General features: G+C 37.3%; 1 protein-coding gene across 5 annotated transcripts in view; it reads right to left on the bottom strand.

Annotated features, from left to right (window-relative positions):
- LOC127874632 (disheveled-associated activator of morphogenesis 1-like) overlaps window positions 1–12,039 on the bottom strand; it is an 83,518-nt gene that overhangs the window by 43,037 nt on the left and 28,442 nt on the right. For all 5 annotated transcript variants that reach the window (XM_052419092.1, XM_052419091.1, XM_052419090.1 and 2 more), the window contains 2 exons: window positions 5,946–6,170; window positions 5,293–5,382 (listed from right to left, as the gene is read on the bottom strand). In XM_052419092.1, the coding sequence (XP_052275052.1) occupies window positions 5,293–5,382; window positions 5,946–6,101 (246 nt within the window). In that variant the 5' untranslated portion in view covers window positions 6,102–6,170. The remainder of the gene's footprint in view (window positions 1–5,292; window positions 5,383–5,945; window positions 6,171–12,039) is intronic.

The raw sequence follows: 12,039 nt of genomic DNA, 5'->3' as shown, positions 1-12,039 counted from the left end.
TTTATTCCATACCATGTCAGTCGGTTCATATTAAACATAAATATATGTTTATGAGTTTATGATACATTTTATGATATTTTACTTTGAAATAAGAGAACTGCAACAAACAAAAAATATTTAACAAGACCCTTCTCTTTTATTGTGGATGTTCAGATTTAATGTATTTTTTATCAAGTGCGATCAAAGCGTATTAGTACTACATTGTACTTCATAAAATGACATCAGAGCCACAGCATGGGTTACGCACATCCACGTAGTCTGGTCAGGTTAATATACCCAGTCTGCTTTAAAGTCATGCAAGGTTTTATGGTCTCAATACAATGACGTATAAGAGCCTCATGGGTTACGCACATGCAGCACATGCAGCACATCCACGTAGTCTGGTTAGGAGCTACTCAGTCCGCTAAAAGGTCATGCTAGGTTTTATGGTCTCAATAGCAAACAGGGCAGTTCCAGACCAGACTGCGCAATTTGGCAGGCTAGTCTCAAGATACACCGGCTGAGATGACATTAGACATGGCTTTTTATAACATCCCAGGATAAAAAACAGACAGTATATTAACTTCAAATACTAAAAATGGCGCGGCAGAGGCCGACTCGTATCCTCACGCCGCATGTTTGACACAGGGGCGCCCCAGGGTTGGTAATGGGGCCTTGCATAGTTGAGATTGACCGTATTGTCATAAGAGATGTTCAGTATAAATTTGAAGTAATTCAATGTAGAAATGAAGAAGTTAATGTAAAATAACCTAAAAAATGAGTGAAAATCTATACCCTAATTTCTCCTCATCCTGCTCTCCTAACAAATTTCCCACTTGAACATTTTGACAGATTTTCAGTAATGAGTCTAAAATTGTAATTGCACAAATTGAAAGTTTCAGCCCTTTTATAGATTCTTGAGGCTCTATGCCATGAGTTTCTCATGCTTTTTATGCTTGACTGCATTCTATCTCTTCTCTCATATACAGGTGTCCCTTTGCGCCAATATTTTATAATCCCTTGTATAAACATTAGATGGATGAGCTAAACCATTTCACAGATGAGTTAACACAGACAATTGAATACTCCTGTATAACTCCATGCGCCACTTTGATTCATTCAATTTTTTTATATCATTTGGCAGGTTATTTACTTACCTCCCTTTAAAGCTTATTACTTCCCTAGGATTTGTTTTTTTGACCTTTGACCTTGACCTTAACCTTTAACCACTCAAAATGTGCAGTTCCATGAGATACACATGCATGCCAAATATCAAGTTGCTATCATCAATATTTAGTTATGGCCAATGCACCATACCAGGGGCATAAAAATAAGTGAAAATCTCTGACCCAGCCCCGCCCAAACCCCCATAACTTTTGACCCAGGGGTCAGATCAAAATTCCATCACTGTCACCGTCGCACATATGCTCATAGCTATCATGTATGTAAGTTTCAAGGTTCTAGTGCTAATAGTGCAGGAGGAGCAGGTGGCCAGGACGGACAGACGGACGGACAGACACACATCACCACAATATCCCCACTTTTTCTCCGAAAAACGTGGGGATAATAATGTAAATGCTATCAACAGTATACGGCTGATACCTTTGAATATATTGGTACCAGTTATATGACCTGTATTTTAAAAACCTTTTCCACTCAGAAGCAAAATGAAAATGGCTATGTGCAAACAGCATACAACCAGAACGGCCTGCAAGTAACTTGCAGTCAGTTCAGGTTTTATGCTGTTTGCTGCTGATCAGTAACTTAGGCTTGAAAATGATTCGCCTTTAAAACATTTATCGAGTCAAAAGTCTTTAATTAAAATTTACTTTCTAAGAGACTTCAAATGCGTAAAAATACGTATCTAAGTGGTAAAGGGTTTAATGACCTATATTTTTTAAGACAGCATTTTAATGCCTCTAAGACCAATTACTTCAAACAAAGATTGAAACCAGACACTTATGATTATCCTGTTTTATGTAAACAAAACATTCCAGAATTACCCCATAAACTGATTTATTTCCACAAACATTTTTGAAAGTACAATAACTTTCTTATTTTTACTGACTTTGGGTGAGAAAGAATTGGTATTGGCAAAATTCCACTGAGGGTAATGACTGAGTAATGCAAATATATTTAAACTTAGCTAACCTTCATTAAGAAATGAATATGGTTGTTACCAACCAATTTTTTGATATTGAAGTTATTTACTGCAAAATTGAAGTAGTACCTGGAAATAATCTGCTGAAACAATTAACCCTTTGAATGCTGGGAAATATGTTGTCTGCTAAAATGTTGTCTGCTGAATTTCTAAAATAAGCATTTTCTTCGATTTTTTTTTCAAAGAATACTTTCAGAATAGCAAACAGTTTGGATCCTGATGAGACGCCACCTCTTGGTAGTGAAGCTTCCCATAAAGTTTCATTGAATTCCGGTCATTAGTTGCTGAGAAATAGCCCGGACAAAAATTGTGCACTGACAGACAGACAGACGCACACACGAACAGACCAACAAGGGACTATATGCTTCCCCCAAAATAAATTTTGGGGGGAGCATAAAAATAACTGGTTAGGACAATTTAAAGTTGTGGATTTTTATCAACCAGCTTCTAGTAATACCCCCGTCACACTAGGCCACGTTCCCACTACGTCCTCAAAAATATGCCAGAACGTTGTGCGAACGTGTACAACGTAGCCACAACGCAGTAGACCCAGCTTTGCACGTGGTACGGTCTTCATGGACGTGAAAGACGTGGATAAACTTTGAACATGTTCAAAATTCATGTGGCGAGGACGTGGTCAAATCAGGACATGGTAAGAACTTGGTGTGGTCGTAGTTATGACGTAGCTAAAACCTAGTAAGAACCTCATTGACACAATACACGCGTAGTGAAGACATGGAAAAGTGTGTGACGTTCGCATCATGTTGTCTCTAGATTATCACAACGTTCTTGCTACGGCCATCGGGTTCTCACTACGACCCTCTACGCTAGTGTTGCGACAATGATACGTCCCTTTTTCGTTTCAAAAGACCTTATTAGGTTCTTAGTACGCTCTACCGGTGCTCATCACATCTTAGGTATGTTTGCAGCAGGCTCTAGACACGACCATGCCACGTTCTGGTGGTCGAGTATAAAAACTGGATTCATTTCCCTTTCACTTCCATTTCAATAAAGAATGGACAACCAAGAACTTCTCCAGCATGTTGCTGAATTGGCTGGACAACAGGCTCTTCTCGATGGACAGGTCGCACTATTGCTTGTGAGAAGGAGAAGGCAGAGAAGAAATAGAAGACAGCCCAGGTCTTGCTGGGTGCGGCCTTGGCTGTCAGCAGAAAGAAGGCTGCAATTCGGCCAATATGACCGACTTATGGCAGATTTAAGAATGGAAGATCAGCAGTCATTCTTCAATTTTCTTAGAATGCCTCCTGAAATGCTTGATGAGCTTCTCAACCGAGTTGGTCCAAGATGTCAGAAGCCAGACACCCCCTGCAGGAAAGCGCTGGATCCAGGTCTGAAACTTGCGATTACTTGGCATCTGGCGACAAGTACCCGTCCTTGCAGTACGCCTTTAGAGTTGCTAGGAAGACAATATCATTGTTTATTTCTGAAGTGTGCCGGGCAATCGTTGACGAATATAAGGACGCAGTCATATCATGCCCAACATCACAAGTCGAATGGCGCACTATTGCAGACAGAGTGGAATGTGCCACACGCATGCGGAGCAATTGATGGCAAACATGTGGCTATCAGATGCCCAAATAACACTGGATCATTGTTTCACAATTACAAAGGCTTCTTTTCGGTGGTTATTCTTGCTTTGGTGGACGCCGATTATAAGTTTGTGTGGACAGATATTGGTGGATACGGGCCCATGTCTGACGCTCAGATACACAACGAGTCCGAATTGATGGAGTGTTTGGAAAATGGAACAATTGGATGCCCAGATCCAGACCCAATACCCAATGATGATCAGAGTGGACACTTGTTTTGCCTTCTTTGGTCCGGTACCGACAATGCTAGACACATCTGATTCGGCTCCGCTTTCTGTTGTTTCAGTGGGCCCACTGTTACAGATAGGTTCTGGTTCAGGAACAACCTTGAACCCATCACTCGCTGGGGATGGAGTTCTCGGTTTTGCTCTCGTATCTGCTTTGCAGCCCCCTTCCTTCTCAACATATTTTCTGATATAAAATACTTTACTTTTGCTCAGAAGAAAGTCGCAGATTGAATAATAGGATCGAGCTGAATCGCAGTATTTATATGCAGACAAAGAACGCGGTGAGAACGTGATGAGCGCGTGGTAAGAACGCAGTGCTATCTGGGCGGTCGTAGTAGCAACACTGTACGAGCGTAGTTAAAGCATAGCGCAACAAGAACATAGTGGGAACATGTTGGACGCAGTAAGAGTGCAAACGTGATATGAGCATAGCAGAAACTTAATAAATGCATTTTTTACATTGTTTACACCGTCCTCGCTATGTCCTACGACATTTTCAGGACGCAGCGCGGTCTTCGTGGACGTGGTCAAGTGTGATGGGGCCTTAAGTTGGACTGAAATGTGGACCTCACAATTCAGACAGGTTACTTCCAACATATTAGCGGCATCATGCGAAAATGGGTCTTATGCCATATCCAGAAAGCAATGTTCCAGACTAGAAACTGCATCTGCACAATCTGGTCAGATGCTAACCTGTTCGCTATAAAGCCAAACAAGATTTAGTAGTTTCTCATAGGCAGACAAGGAAGCCCTAACTAGGCTGACCAGCAAATGTGCAGGTTTATCTAGTGCTAAGATGGCAGCATATGGCATAAAACCCATTTTTGCATGGCGAGGCTCATATAGCTGTGATTGTGTTTCTGGCAGTACTGTTGAAAGATGATGACATGATTTATTTATTAATCGTCTTGACAGCAGTTTGACTAAAGTTCAACAATTACACTGAACGTGTGGATCAAAGACTCAAAACATTGTATTGTGCCAGCAAGGGGTAAGATGGGTGTTATTCTATATCTATAGATGATGAATGTAGGGTTGTGTACCCGTTTCTTGCTATTTATCGATGATGAATGTAGGGTTGTGTACCTGTATGATGAATGTAGGGTTGTGTACCTGTATGATGACTGTAGGGTTGTGTACCTGTTTCTTGCTAGATTAATGTAGGGTTGTGTACCTGTATGATGAATGTAGGGTTGTGTACCTGTTTCTTGCTACAGTAGGGTTGTGTACCTGTTTCTAGCTACAGTAGGGTTGTGTACCTGTTTCTTGCTACATTAGGGTTGTGTACCTATATGATGAAAGTAGGGTTGTGTACCTGTTTCTTGCTACAGTAGAGCTGCCACTTCTTCTGCGGGTCCATACTGAACAGGGCCTCACGATGGGGCTTGTCAAGGTCCAGCTCCTCCTGCAAAGGCACAACAACATTCATACATGATATAGGATATTTGCTACACCACAGCAACCTTTATCTACGGTAAATATTTGAGGAATGTAATGGGGAAAACAAGCGTAAAGGAATAAACACACAGTGCAAATCCTCTGAAAAGGGTGCACATGCTTATTCTGAACATTATTGCATAGTTGAAGTTGATGAATGGCTATCTAACAGTCTAGAAAAGAGATATTCTGCCAATTTGGACCTGAGACCAGTCTTCCCTATACTGTAGTTTAAACACTAGCATGGATCATTATGCTTTCAGACAAACAGATACACACAAAATCCAATCATCAGACAATATAAATTATTAATTTCTAATAGCCGAAATAAAATGTCACCAGCCCCACACTGTCTGTCTTATAGTTAGACTATAAGACCCCGTTAGACTGACGCATTTACGCAATTATACTGAAAAAACACAGTTACCGCTACATCGATCTGACTTCCAGTGGGCTTGATACAAAATAAAATTGAACATTTTAAGCGATAGAAATATTGGGGGTCAATACTTTATGACAACATCAACTTACCACTAATTCAGCAAACATTTTGTTCAACTCATTTTCATCCTGAGGCATGGGGATGTCAAGGGCCAGGGTTTTCATGGCGGTGCCTGTCTCAATCTCGTACTTGATGTCCGGCGGTCGACCCCCAAGACAACACCAGCCACCCTTCCGCGCAGGCATCCTGGTGGGCTTATATATGAAGAACTTCTACGTGATTAAAGGTCAGTGGACTTGGGTTTTAGCTCATATCTGAAAAAGGGGAAAAATGTGATATTTCCTCAGTTTCAGTTTAAACGAATGACATCCAGGTCCTGACCCTACCATCATTTCCCTGTAATATTTCTGTAAAATTTAAAAACCCAAATAAAAGCGCAGAAAAAGTCTAAAAATCACACTCTAGTAATCCAAGATTTCTAAAGAAAAATATAAAATTGGCACTTTTATATCAACACACTGACCTACTCCTCTACCAAAGTATAAAGATATAAAATGGCAAGCTCATGCTGAATAAACACTTGAGTTGGTGAACTGATATTTCAACCAGAGGGTGTGGTATAGGACCTCGTGCAATCCAAGGGGGGGCTAGGTTCAACTGTTTGTCAACTGTTCAACTGATGAAGATGGGGAAGTTTAATATTAGTTGTGATGTAAATACTTCTGCTACCACAGCTCATCTGACCAGCGTAGCAGTGAATGTAGTGAATTAAATCTTGGTAAAAAAACTATTATCACCATTTTAATTAAGTGAATGCAAATACCATACCCATGGTATGGTACGAACACTCCAGTTACAGCAGCAGCTTTGTTTGAATCAAACGACTAGGGTAAAGTATTGTTTCACGTTATCCCTTTACCACTTAGATACGTATTTTGAAGAGTTTGTAAAACCTGAACAGCCTGTGAGCTACTCGCAGGCTGTTCTGGTTCTATGCTGTTTACACATAGCCATTTTCACTTTGCCTCTGAGTGCGAATTAAATCTGGGTTCAAAATAAACTACTTTACACCATTTTAAGTGAATGTAAATGCCATACACTGTGACCATTTTATTTGCTGTCATTTAAATTTTAAGTTAATTTCAGGTTATTGAAAACAAAATGTTTTAAAAAAAACAGCCACCATTGTAAAATAGGCTTCTCCAACTTGCTTTTTTACTACATCATTGGGTTCAACAAACTGTGGACCACCCTAGTGAAGAACTGGTGGTAATTTTGATAGATCTGACATCTAACATAATTAGGAAGTAGAAACATTTTCATACTGACAATTATTATCTTAATGAAGTGTTATCATACCATACTTATTTTTACATTTTTTACTGTATCAATGACTAAATAAAGACCTGATGAATGTTTAGTAAATGGAAAGGATGTTCATACATCACGACTTCAATTTACAACCGAGAAATCAATTTATGATCAACAGTGTAAAATAACTGAAGTCATGTTGCGTGAAAGCAGTCATTCAGCAGAAACATCCAGGAGAAAATGTTTTTCCCATTATATTTCAACGAAGCAAAACCTTGAGCAACCATCTGTATTTTACTGGAACTGCTAGATATTATATTTTGGCTCAATTATTTCTGTGTTCAACTTCTAACAAAAGCAAGGTGCACCAATTTGTTTGGCACCAAACGCTTTAGATCACCCAAAAACATGAATTGGAACCCTGGTTGTTGAAACGATGGATGAGGGCGTGTTGCTCTTGAATAATTACTTTTAGTAATCTCCTCTAACTGCATGAATTAATAATGTAGTTTTTGCCATCCTTGTATCACATGAATTAATAATGTAGTTTTTTTCCTGCTTATTTACAGGCAGGAAGGCAAATTGTCCAGTGGAAAAGCAGAATTAACCTTCAAGTAATTCATATTTTGTATAGTGTTTCATGAACTTGATGAAAAAAACTTAACACTGAAAAACACTTTCTCTGTGTCATGTTTTTTTTCATTAAGTTAAAAATAATTATTGTAAGTTTGACTATCTAGAGCATTTCCCAATGTACAAACAATTCATTTTTTTTTATAAATCTGATGTAAGATTTGATCAGCATTTGATCACAAACTCAATTAATAAAATATGTACAGTTTAATGAGTTTATAATTATTATTATGTATAAAACATTGACATAAAATGTTCAATTACTACCTACATGCAAAAATCCTTCTGAACTTCAAATAATCTAATCAATCACATTACAATTGATGTTACTTGCAAACATCTTTCTTTCATTCTAACATAACAATGAGTGAACTTTTTGTACCTCAAACCAATTCATTGTAAATAAGAGCCCTTCTGTTGTACAAAAACAGAGCCCTCAATATTTATATCAAATTAACCCTAAAACAATTTTTCACAACCAGAGCAAACAACTGCAAACTGTAAACATTTGATAGAGTGAACTTGGTCACACAGAAAATTAATTTTGACACCTCAAAAGATTGGTATGTATTACATTTTTGAATGAATCACTTTGACAGATTGCTGTTCAGCCTGACACATAGAAGGCTAGCTATACTCGACCCAATAACAAGAAAACAATTATTGTGGTAGATATATACACCTCTATAAAATGTAGCAAAACAAAAAGTAATTATGTTTGTTCTTTAAAATAATGTTTGTTTTGTTTGTTTGTGTGTAAATGATACACTTATAATAGATTTATTTCAAGTTATTTAAACATTTTTTTAAGAATCAATAATTGTTAATAATAATTAAAACTGTTCATAAAAATACATTGATACAAATAATTATATTCCATGCTTTTCATGTGTGTTTAACAAAATATAAATTACTTAACAAAATACAATCTAAAAATATTTATGTTCGCTGTCTTGCTGATCCAAAGAAACTCAACAAGATAGATTCCTGTCAATCCTTCTCACCAAATTATGGTATGTGAACAATAAATTGTTGCCTGATTGTAAATTGTTTCAGAGAAAAGCGTCAAGTTCCTAGTTTGCTCACCTGAGACCAGTTCTGAACCATTCTAAGAAGCTTTTGACCATTTTAGAGTAAGATTGCGATATAATTGAAACTAATTCTGAGACTGAGCAAATTTCATGATGATTACCGGTATGCAATGCTTGAGTATCAACAAGGTTTGATAGCAATTTGATGAAAACTTACCCAACCCTTGCCGCCACAAATTTCAACAGACCCCAAACCATTTTTTTGATTCACTGAGATACAATAAGAACCAATGTTCTGATCAAGTTTCATGGAGATCGGACAAAAACTGTGAATTCTAGAGTGTTAACATTCAAAGGTTTCACTATAATCTATATAAAGCAAACTGCCCCGCCCACTGGGGGCTATGTCTTTCAATCAACCAGAATCCAAGTCATCTAGGATGTCATTTGAACAAAATGTTCTAAGCAAGTTTCAGAAAGATTGCTTAATAAATTGACAGTGTTTACAAGCTTTTTCTTTCATTTGACCTAGTTACCAAGTTTTGAACATTGGTGATATATATCATGATTGGGACAAATGTTTTGACCAAGTTTAATGAAGATTAGAAAATAAATTTGGTATTTTAGAGTCTTAACCAAGTAAATATTGATGGCGCACAACATATTAGGAATGACAACTCAAATGTGATCACATAAGTTAACATTTGATATATTTTGTGCTTAGATGAGTCATTAATTGGTTGGCATATTATAAAATTATTTTCCAGGATGGTATATATGTATGTAAATGTAATAATTTATAAAGTTCAACCCTAGTGAGCCCATATCAAATATCTACTGGTATGTGAAGCAACAGTAATATAAAACGTATTAACCTGTAACCATCAGAAAATGACACCTAATGTAACATCAAACATAAATCAATTACCAAACAAAAAACTTGCTCAGAGCAATTTCAAACTGGAAAAAAATGTGGATGGGATTGTAATATTATATACAGTCCAACCTGTCAATAAAGACCACTCAAGGGATTTGGTCGTTGTGGTCTTTGTTCACAGGTGGTCTTTATTCGCAGGGTCGATCGAAACTTTGCAAAATATGCTAGTAGTTTTTTGAATACTTATGCATGTATAATGAAATAAAGGATTGAAAACACAGTTTTGTTTTACATTTGTATATTTATTACATGTTGTATTTCTATTCCCTTATGTTTTTATTATTTATTTAATTTATCATATACTGTATAAATAACTATTGACATACATGTATACGTACATGTACATGTAATTCTACAAAGAACAAAGTACAAAATACACATAACATAGCAAACATTTAAACATTCAACAAACCACTTATGCACTAAGTCATTCACTGACGCGAATTCCGACTCACGCTTAGGGCGTTTACTTTCACAGTTTACGTTCTCCTTGAATTCGTCCATAATCTCATGTTTACGCTTTAAAATGCTCTGAATTTGAGTTTTTCCTACTACAAGATCACTAGCCACTCGTCTACAACTGTGTCCTTTACCTAACAAACTAATGACCTTAAGCGTTCTTCCAACGTCAGGAACTTACGCTTGGAAGCCATGATGGTTAACTTGAACTGACAATTTACTTTTCTATAATCTATGAATGTCTTATTACGGAGAAATTTAAGAAGAGAATGACTATCAAAATGTTTGTCTTTAATAGGCATCTTAAATGATATGAAACCGTTAATTTCCTTAATGAGTTTATGAAAGCCCCAAATTTGTCTTTGATATTTTCGGCAATTAGTACATTAATCGCGAGTCACTTAAATACAAAGGAAAATTTTTACACTCTTGACAAACTGTCAAATGCATAAAAGAAACAGGCGACTACCAATTAGCAATGCATATTAAATAAACAAACAACTGCTATCGAGTGCAATAAACTTTCACTTGCCAATATCTCCATAGCGACCGACGAGTCCACTGGTAAGATGTGTATCACGTGGCTACGCAGCGTCCTGGCGGCCATTTTGTTTTTTGAAAGTTGCGAAATCGTTGATTTTTATGATTGCAGTGGTCGTTGTAAGCTATCAAAATGGAGATTTGGGAATGTAAAAGGGTGGTCGTTGGCCTTTGTTCACAGGTGGGCTTTATTCGCAGGTTCAATATATAGTGAAATTGTTCGGGAGGAAATCGGTGTGGTCGTTATTGACTGTTGGTCGCTATTAACAGGCGGTCGCTCGGGCAGGTTGGACTGTACTTGTATCTTGTCATTCTAAATGTGTCACTTGATTAAAAAATAATTTAAAAGGAAAGATACTCTGACAAAATTTAATGTAGACAGACAAAAAGTAAGATGTAACTGTATCAACATGTAGCTAAAGTAGTAGGAGCAATAACAGGAACAGCAGCTGAGTAACAGTAAAATACAAAATAGCAGCTAAAGTATCAGTAGCATCAACAGTAGTGGTAGCTGTTGCAAAAGTATCTGATATAGCTGTACACACATAGCGCAATTATGTAAGAATTTATGGTGGTTTTGACTAGCACATAAACCAGGTAAACTCATTTATAGTTCTATTCTAGGTGTTATTATTATCATGCTATTACATACATTAGAACATAAACAGAATTGCCAGCAGTAACAGCATGAACTTCATGTGCCCCCAACCCACCCAAACTCCATAAATTATATATTTTTTAAAGAAAACAACAATCCCCATGTCTTACTTCAACAAAAGAAAACAAATGTGAAACATTAAACTGTAACATTATTTTGCTCCAAGGAGCTCATATTTACCTCACACCAGACCTAAGGCCAACTGTGAGAACCAAACTACCTTTTAATTAATGAACAATCCTAAACAGAAGCATGTAGCAATAAATTAATAATTACCACTTTGTGTGTTTCCTCTTGGTTTAAGTTTACGAACACCACATGGGGTCTCCCATAGCTGCAGTCATACAGGAACACTTCAGGGTTAGGGTTTTACATGCAACTTTGTTTCTACATGCATGGCACCACAATCATGCACTGGTGGTTAAAGGGACCTATTAACACACTATTGCACGTTTTTTTTCTGTTTTTAAAGTATCAGACATAACAACTGCATTTTTCAAGTAAAGCAAGACCACAAAAGGCTTTTTTGGAACTTAAACTCAATATTTCTGAAATGAAAGTGTGACACGCTGTCCAACAAAGGCTGATTTCCCCTGTGAAGGTTTCAAAACGGT

This window comes from Dreissena polymorpha, chromosome 3 (genome assembly GCF_020536995.1).
Source record: "Dreissena polymorpha isolate Duluth1 chromosome 3, UMN_Dpol_1.0, whole genome shotgun sequence".
Lineage (NCBI taxonomy): Eukaryota > Metazoa > Mollusca > Bivalvia > Myida > Dreissenidae > Dreissena > Dreissena polymorpha.
The sequence above is the reverse complement of the archived record's forward strand: the minus strand, read 5'-3'. Positions and strand labels throughout refer to the sequence as shown.